The following is a 9140-nucleotide window of genomic DNA, read 5'->3' on the forward strand; positions in this document are numbered from 1 at the left end:
AGAGAGACGACGGTGGGACACATTGGATGAAAATGTAGATAAGAAAGCATCTCTAGACCCACTAACACAATCACGTATTTCCTCTACTTCAGCTGTTGATACAAGAGCTAAAGATGTGTTGTATGATATTCCCCATTACAGGAGGCATGCCATTGGAGGTATTAAAGCACTGCAGGGGGCTCCACCTCCTATTTCAGCCACTCCACCACCAGAGTATGAGCCAGTAGGGCTAACATGGAGGTCTCCACAGAGCAGTAAGCAACAAGGGTTTCTAGGAAGTAGATCTTATCTTGAGAGCAGAAACACAGATGAGTTTGACAGCTCTAACCCAAACTCACAAAACCTGGAAGTCAATGTTGATTCCTTAAATGTGAACATTAGTGAAGTTTGATTTTAACAGAAAGTTTCTGCAACCTAAACACTGACAAAATACGCAAATAATTGGCAGTTCAAATTCTTGATTGGCCAGTAAATGACAAATACTGTGTATTATATTTCACCATTAAGCCCTAGATGAAATGGAAATTATTTATTATATGGCACCATGTTTATTTTTCAGAATTGTCTTATTTCTGTAAATTGCTTATTTTTCTTGTGTTACAAGAACATTATACTAGGCGAAAATAACAGCATAGCATCATCATCACAGTTCCAAACTGTCTGTTTTGATTAGATCCTACGGTGGTTTTTCATTATAAAAGTTGTCTGTTATTGATTTTTGTAACAAGAATTCATATCATCTTATTATCGTCATGTATTAAACATTATAATCCCTTTACAATACAATGCTCAGCTTTCATTTGTAGATTAAGTACATCTTAATAGTGACAAATATTATAATATATTTATTTTGTCAGCACTTTTACAGGTGCTCAAAGTCGCTTTAGAGATAGTGAAAATAAATTATGAACACAATATTAACTTAAGAACCGAAATATAAGACAGTAAGTTAATAAACCCATTTTATTTATGTATATAGACATAGGTTATAGTGAAAACAGACATATAGACACTTACATACATATATACAGTTGGGACAAGGGCGTTCAACCTCCTGCATTGTCATTGGAGTACTCAAACATCAATTTCTACACAGTATTTTGTAAGCAATCCAACAACTACCTCAACTTAGATTTTATGCTGATAGTTGATGCATTGTAATGACATAAGAGGATTTCAAAGTGTCAGCTGCAGTGTACTTCAATGACAAGAGCTGATGTATTTTATCTTCACAACACAGTTCCATGTGTGTTTTTAAGTGTATCATGTGTAAATAAAAATAAATAAAAAATAGATCCTATATACTGTCTGCAGCTATCTAAAGATTTACAGCATGTTTAAGGATGTCAAAGATGGGCTAATGCAGGAGGGAACTCCTGCTCCACCGTGAGGTTACAGGTGTGTTCCAGGTCTTAATAAACACAATCATGTAGTTCATCAGAATTAACATACCATGATTGTGAATATCAAATTAAGCAAAAAACACTTGCACAAATTCCTGTACAAAACTAAAACAAGTTTGAAAAATGTTTTCAAAAATCTCATCCATTCACAAAAGGCTCTGTTGGAGCATGCATGCAAATATTAAATCTGACAATTCAGCATCACACCACAGCCAAGGACAGAAATGTATACATGTGTTACAAGAACATTTTACTAGGCAAAAATAACAGCATAGCATCATCACACAGTTCCAAACTGTCAGTGTTTTGATTAGATCCTACGGTGGTAAAAAGCAATGCTTTCAGCAAACCTACCTTTCAACTCAAGCCTTAAGGACCTCGTCCTGAGAGGGTCACTGGTCTTCCACTGTAGTTATATTAACACTGTCAGTGTTCGGAGAGATGCTACTAGTAAGAAACCTGAAACTATCAGCTGACTAAGGAGGACAAAACAGATGTCACACATCAAGACAAAATGGACACCAACCAGCTCTATCTCAATTTGTAACACAGCCCATACAGTCTGAATTCATCCTGAAAGAATCCCTGACCACTGTGTGTGCGTGTGTGTGCGTGTGCGTGCGTGTGCGTGTGTGTGTGTGTGTGTGTGTGTGTGACTTCCATGTTTTGAGGCACAAAAATACTCTTACCTACACAACGTAAATTGGTCAACGGACCAATAAATGCTGATCGGAGCACTATTGGCTCACCACTGTACTGTAAGAGTTGGTAAGCAGCAATGCTGATTTGTTTGGTGTTATGAGGTCTGAAGCCTTTACAGAGGGTAAGCAAACGGTTAGCTTTAGCTGGAGCAAAACAGCAGGAAGGAACAAAACTGGAGGGGAAAAAAGAGAAAAATCACTGGCACAAATCAATAGTAAACAGAACAGGCACCAGAAACCTGCGATCAATCATTTGACACAGTGTGCTTCTTGTAGAACTCCTATCCAACAAAAAATATGACAAACCAATAGTTAGTGCCATCAGTCCAGAAAAAGCTCAAGTTCATTGCACAGATGTATAATATTTAAATGTGCCCAGGTCAAAGTGGCCCTGTTTAAGACTCAGACACAATGCATGAATGGTCACGGTTTCACAGCTTCTCTGTGCTTGTAGAGAAGGACTGAGGAGTGGTTCTCCCACACAAACCATTTTGCTTCCATCGTCCACGTATGATACCATGTTAACACAGACAGCAATATGACATGTCACAGTGAGAGCAATGCCACTGGGGATTGCTGCAAGCTTGCCCACTATGCACTTCGGTAGGGAACATAACTTCCACAATGGCAGTCCTCCACCTCCGCGCTCCGGGATGCATGCACCCAGGCTGCAAACCCAGTGTCCCCACCCTAGCCCCCCAACAGAACCCCTCCTTTATCTGGAAGCACCCACAGTCACTGCTTTACCATTTTTGTATTGTTAACTTATTGGTTGTTGATTCTCATAGTCGTTGTCACAGTTGTATTTTTATTCCTTTTTACACTGCCCTATGACATCTGTCTTTCCTTGTACCATTCCACAAACTCGTCCAACAAAACTGGCCCTGAAAAAGGAACAAGACCAAAAAGATGATATTAGACAAACAATATTTGAGTAAGAGTAACATAAACAACTGTTGTCACGTTTTTGTGTAAATGTGTGTTCACTCACAGGCACCATCCTCATCGTAGTTACTGAGGTCCAGGTTGATTGTCCTGCTGAACTCTAAAACATTGCACCATTGGTCTTTGTTGATGACTTTGTACTTGGATTGCTGAGGAAAAGTAAACACATGCCTTATTAATATAGTACAACAAGTTCTTTAAACCCTAACCAGACATTTATTTAAACAATGTTGCCTACAACTACTGTATTGGGTATATTTGATCTGAGCAAATGTTGTAGAGAGAATATGTGAACATGAGGCTTACCTCTAGAAACTGATTAAACACAGGAAACAGAGGCCACGTCTTGCCCAGAAGAAGCCCAAGCATACACTTTGCTGTGTTCAAGTCCAAACTCCTCTGATCCTTTTCCTGCCCAATCAAAGACACCCACGGCTTCATGAAATCATTGCAAAGGGGCAGTCTAATAACATCTTTATCATCAACATTAGCCCAATACAGAAAAAAGTCTTATTTCCTTAACCCACTGCTGTAAAGTTCAAAAGAATATAACATTTTTATCACAATCACTGCGTCATGTTTTCATTCATTTTTCCATTCACTCTAAAAGAGTGAGTTGCTTTCCATAAATCATGGCACAATGTCTTCATGAGAGAAAACTCAGGCTATGTAAATATGCAACACATTTGATAAGTGCTTTCCCACTCCAAGTCAAACTGGAAAATGATCTTGACCTCCTCAAAAGCGTCAAGATTGGTCTGAACATTGGCTTGAATAAGACCTTATGAGAATTTCAATCGGGCACACTTAGCACAGGGATTATATATTTAAAATGAACTGAATTTTTTCACAATGCTGTGTGTGTAAGCGGAAAATACTTTTTCTTAACTCACCCGAGCAAAATCAAAGGCATATCTATATATGAGCTTAAAACTGGTGCTGTCGTTTAGTACAGATCTCAGGTAGTCGAGCGAGTTCCTCAGCCTTTCTGTGGAGTCACACCTGATAACGGCAGAAAATTGCTTTAGACATACTCTACACTTCACTACCTGCTCTACTCTAGAAAGACATGACTAGAGACAGAGCAAACACACAGCAATGCCACAATCATTCTTGAATACAGCAGAAATGCAGAAATACACAGAGTAGGCAACGGACATACTGCAGTGAGCCCATGCCTCTCAGCCACTCCTGGAGAGTGAAGTATCCCATACTCTGCGCGTCCAGCTTCCACGCAAGAACCAGCATCACCACCTAGGCACAGACAAAATCCTTTATAGCCACAGATAATGTGTCAATCTATCAACTGAATGACATGTCTATTACAAGTCGAACACAGAAAACAACTGACCTCAGTAACACTTGAAAAAGAAAACGAGTTGAAAAATGTAGTGCTCTTTAAAAATAAAAGTGTTTTGAATAAGTTACTATTGATTTCATGTTGGTTATGCTAACTGTTCATTGTTAATAAATCTGAAGTTGTGAATAGCCATCAAATCCCACAGTCCAAAAGTGTCCTTAAATGAATTGCTTAGTTTGACTGACAGCCAGAAATAAAACAATTATTGAAAAACGAGCAAACGGTGACCACCACCGATATAACCAAAATACAAGAAGTCAGCTTACATTCTCTGGTTCGACTCCGATGTCCTCACATAACTTCTCCATGCCCTCGGGACCCACCACGTCATCACAACCTATTTAAGACCAACAAGTGTGAAGCCACATGTAGCTAAAAACATACGTCATTGATCGGTGGTCAAATGCTAATGTAAATTAAGTGATTACTTGCGCACATTTTTCACCTGCATATTCATAGAACCACTCCAGGCATCTTTTACTGGAAAATGTTTCCTCCTCACGGATTTGTGGTGTTTCATGTTTTCTGAAAACGCTGCAGATGAAAAGAGAGTTATGTCTCAGTTTCAGTTGTGACACACAAGCAAATCATTTCAAAAAGTACTCAATATGATTTAAAGGGCTCTTTGTAGTCTGGGTATCCTAACATGCCCACATTCATCTTTAATTAGAGACAATAATCAAGAGCTCCTTAATAACCAACAAGACCAAAGCAGTCGTTTTGCCACCTCTAACACAAGAGTTGTCACACCTGTCCTGGCGACTTTTTTTGGCTGACATGTCATCTCCAGCTGAGGGTCTCCTCTTTTTCCTAGGAGGCATGGCTCTAGAGCAACACGCTAGGGAAGGAAATGGAAGACAGAATGAAAGAGGGCTACTTCTAATTAATACAAAGATAATGCTTATTTTCTCTTGGTAGTCGTGTATGTACTCTATAAGAAACAGCTTTAACAGTAGCTAAGCATGACTTTCATAGCATTGACAATGGTGAGTTTTTATACATAGACTATGAAACACACAAGGGCCAGGTGATTTTACCTGAGGGGAGGCTATCCTGTCCAACGTCTTCTGTCAGGTTCTATTGAAAAAGACACACTTGTGATTAGGACACAGATGAACACACTCACAAAAATAAAATATTCAACATGTGACCAGCTGCCAAAATGTATTTACCAGCCTATGCAAGGTGTGGTGGATCTTATGGATGCTGGCCAGTGTAGTCAAGTGGGAACTCAGCTGTAAATCTATTTCCACAAAAGAATAAAGATACCATCAAACCAAAGCATAACACAAAACCTTCTGCCCCTAATTTAACTTGTTAGCTTGGTGTGTGAGCACAAGGGTACAAGAAGGTGACATCATCGTAGCACCAACAGGAACCTGGGATTTTAATGTTTGGCAAAGGTCTTCAGTGTCCAAATGACTGTCGTGTGATTTCTACTTTAAGGGTTGACGTCTCAAACGACAAAAATATCTAACACGAATGAAGGAGTGACTCTCTGCATTCCTCGAAAGGCAACACAACTCGATGATTCTTGATCGTGCATGCTACCTTATCGAGAAATATCATCCAAGCATTCCCGTCCAAACGCTGTTATCAAACACCGATGCTTTTAATGTATTTGTAGAGGCCAAAACCAGAGGAAAAGCTCACTCCCGAGCAGATAGCACTAGCTGCATACCTAAAATAGCAGTGCAGACCCGCAACTTGCACAGAGTTTACAAAGTATCTAGAGAGTTGGGCGTATGGTTGTTGTAGTCCATTTCCTTTAAAGGGGCCATTGCAAACTCTGCTCCGGTTGTGAAACTAAACTACAATTCCCAAGCCTTAACTAAACAACTATTTCTTTCAGACCCCTCTACCCCCAACACTTACTCTGTCAACTGATTGAATGCATTATACGTTGTCTTGTAAAAATCTAACATCATATTCCGAGTGGTCCACAAGCATTGCGCAGACGTTTTGGAGCAGTTGCTGTTTGTGCCGCAAAGCCCGACAGCACTGCTGCAGCAGGCAGTGAAATATGTTTTCCAAAACTGCGTCACAATTTTCTTTCTCTGTAATAGTCCGCAGTTGCCCAGAAAATTGACCTATTTATAATGGCAATACGTTCATACTAAGTTCGAGTTGAAACACACAATGCATCTTTAGTTATGGTGACTAAAAACATCACAACGCACAGATTACTATCAAAAACCTTCGAGATTTAACTAACGTCGGCTGCATTAAACTGAGCCCTGCTAACACTACACAGAAAAATCACTCCAGGATGACTGACGTGTCAAATAAAATACACTGCATGTCCAAAACAACTAAAATTACTCTAGCTATCCTTCCTTTGTTGTCGCCCAAGACAACACTGGCAAATACAAAGGGACGGAATAGCACGGAATTCATCCGTTCCCATCCGTCCAACAGAGACACGGGCTAAAAGTAGATGTAAAAACACATCGTATGTATCTCCGACAAACTGCAGCATCCGTGAAGGTTCGTAATTTGATACAGAAAAGCCTCGATAACGTTACTACTTACTTGCCGCATCAGAGTGCATTTTTATGAAACATACAACTGTCTGTGGGAAGTCCTGAGACCGGCCAATAGGCGGGCCTTGTCCACGTAAACCACGCCCCCAGACGGTGATTGGATCTGGGAAAGCTCAGTCCCCGCCTCTGGTCGCTGCATATTTGCCATTCAAGGTGTCATGTAAAGAGGAAAAGAGGAAAAGTAAATAGATCCCGCCTACGCACACATGTGATAAGTCAGAGTTTCCAAACAGGTTGCACTTCCTCTGTGATTCATTGGTTATGAGGTTATTATGAGCACGCCAGTCACCAGAGTTTCCACGTGCACGCTTAAAGCCAGCCCACGATGGAGTCTGATTGGTCAATGTGGTAATAATTCGGCCTCCCGTTGAAGCTTTCTGTTTGCCTCATGGATGCGAACCATGTGAACTCAACAACCTGGAGCAAGCTGGTGGCGGTGTGTATGACAACGTGAGTTATGTCTCAATTCATGATGACCCAACTAAAGCCGGCAGTGCTTGTCATTTCTCTGCAGGGGTGGGAAATAGTCTGTGTTATGGTCTGGTCCTCTCCCAAGTCATGCTTCACTTGCATACAGTTTGGCAACCGTGAGCAGCGCTATTATCAGGTGACTGAAAAATCCTTAGTTATGAGTTAAAATCATAGACTGTATATAAAGGTTAACATCTGTTACCTTGACTGCAAGGTTCAAGGGTTCAAGGCTTTTATTGGTCATACCCATACTTGCCAACCTTGAGACCTCAGAAATCGGGTGCATTTCAAAACCACCGCGGGGAGGGGGGGGGACTGTATTAGATTAACATCTACACATGCTTATTGTAGTTGTAAGTGCATTGTCTTGCAGCCTGTAGCACCATCCTTGATGGAGCATATGTGTGGGCTGGACCTGTATTTTTCAGGAAAGGAGTGAGCAGAGGGTATAGTTGTCGATTCTTGTTCTGTTTTCTGTGACTATCTGCCTCACCCTCTCAAACTTTCAGTTGCGCACGCTACTAAAGAGACGCGCTACCATGGAAACCAAACAATGGTGTAGCTGTATTAAAGTCCGAGTGGAAACAGTCCTTAAATCTGATTTTGTCAGAAATCGGGAGAAATATGACCCCGGGAGGAAACCGGGAGAGGGCAATGAAATCGGGAGTCTCCCGCGAAAATCGGGAGGGTTGGCAAGTATGGTCATACCATACCTCCATTACATAGGCAGCTACAGTGTAGTTATGAGGATGAACATTTTAGGTCACAGGCTCCTCCAACAGTGCAACACAATAAAACAGAAAAAACTAAAAGAATAATAGTGAAATAAGAGTCTATATGGGCCATTCTACCGAATTGGACCAAAGTCAGTTTGGAAATGTTTGGACATTTTGTATGGTTTTTTCCCAAAACTTTGTCCATATATATTTTGTACCATATCTAAATTACACATATCTAGTAAAAGAACCGTACATTTTTATATCGTATTTTCAGGAATATTGGAATGTTCTTCCTCTTGAAGTTGTAGTAGTTGAGACCTTAGTTATACTGTCATAATCTGGTAAAAATGTTTCTTTCAAACCTTACGTACTAAATACTTTACATATTTAAACTTGAAACTTAATTTTTTAGTGAAAAGTAATTAGGATTAACACTTTTTGGGGAGTTATATTAGGTAAGGAATTTTATGATAAATGCTCTTTCCTTTCCATTATATGTATAGAATTGCTAATTTTCCACCCATCCATTCAGAAACTCCTTTGGCCGAGCGTCTACATGTGAAAAACAATTATAAGGTAGCCTTATCCGAGAATGTAGGGCTATCGTTACTATAGGAATTCCGAAACTGTTGTTTAGTATTTTTTTTACAGGGATAGACACCGCTTTCGGATCGTTACTATTTTCATGCTGGTTAGTATAAAGTCTGCCGGGGCCGAATTTTATTGAGCCTACCGGTATTCGACGGACAAGTCGGAAGGTATGACACGTGTTTGAATAGAGCAGCGGGAGTAACGTACAGCGCGGAAGGCACACACATAGCCTCCTGCCCCGAGACATTCGCCTTCGGACCGTCTAAACACAGAGGCCGAGCACATGAAAAGTTTGAGATCGCGGAGCTCGACCGAAGTAGAGAGTTTTAATGGAATGCGGGTGCAAATTATATTACGAAAAAATGATGTCATTCTTGACATGATGAGCAAAGCCATTACTGGTAAAT

General features: G+C 40.4%; 1 protein-coding gene and 1 long non-coding RNA gene across 4 annotated transcripts in view; one reads left to right on the top strand and one right to left on the bottom strand.

Annotated features, from left to right (window-relative positions):
- Positions 1 to 948: 948 nt before the first annotated feature.
- On the bottom strand, positions 949 to 7039 carry dcun1d4 (DCN1, defective in cullin neddylation 1, domain containing 4 (S. cerevisiae)). Of its 3 annotated transcripts, none has more exons than XM_010794972.1 (11): positions 6942 to 7039; positions 5582 to 5652; positions 5447 to 5486; positions 5160 to 5247; positions 4855 to 4943; positions 4676 to 4746; positions 4212 to 4303; positions 3943 to 4051; positions 3356 to 3460; positions 3096 to 3198; positions 949 to 2988 (listed from the first exon to the last, which is right to left on the bottom strand). In XM_010794972.1, the coding sequence occupies exons 1-11, from the start codon at positions 6958 to 6960 to the stop codon at positions 2933 to 2935; spliced, it is 843 nt and encodes a 280-aa protein (XP_010793274.1). In that variant the 5' UTR covers positions 6961 to 7039; the 3' UTR covers positions 949 to 2932. The 3 variants fall into 3 exon arrangements, with proteins under 3 accessions (XP_010793274.1, XP_010793273.1, XP_010793272.1); XM_010794971.1 differs by having other exon boundaries at positions 4846 to 4943; XM_010794970.1 differs by lacking the exon at positions 6942 to 7039 and adding an exon at positions 5961 to 6236 and having other exon boundaries at positions 4846 to 4943.
- Positions 7040 to 7300: 261 nt separating this feature from the next.
- The window catches only part of LOC104965913 (uncharacterized), a 26354-nt gene continuing 24514 nt past the window's right edge, over positions 7301 to 9140 (top strand). Inside the window, exon 1 of the long non-coding RNA XR_800601.1 lies at positions 7301 to 7402. This is a non-coding gene — a long non-coding RNA (uncharacterized lncRNA). The remainder of the gene's footprint in view (positions 7403 to 9140) is intronic.

This window comes from Notothenia coriiceps, unplaced genomic scaffold (genome assembly GCF_000735185.1).
Source record: "Notothenia coriiceps isolate Sejong01 unplaced genomic scaffold, NC01 NC01_scaffold00037246, whole genome shotgun sequence".
Lineage (NCBI taxonomy): Eukaryota > Metazoa > Chordata > Actinopteri > Perciformes > Nototheniidae > Notothenia > Notothenia coriiceps.

Coding starts and splice junctions, on each gene's coding strand:
- dcun1d4 (XM_010794971.1), bottom strand. Junction 4,747..4,845: donor TGAATATGCAGGTGAAAAAT/GTGCGCAAGTAA, acceptor GGTCTTAAATAG/GTTGTGATGACGTGGTGGGT. Junction 4,052..4,211: donor AGAGGCATGGGCTCACTGCA/GTATGTCCGTTG, acceptor TGCCGTTATCAG/GTGTGACTCCACAGAAAGGC.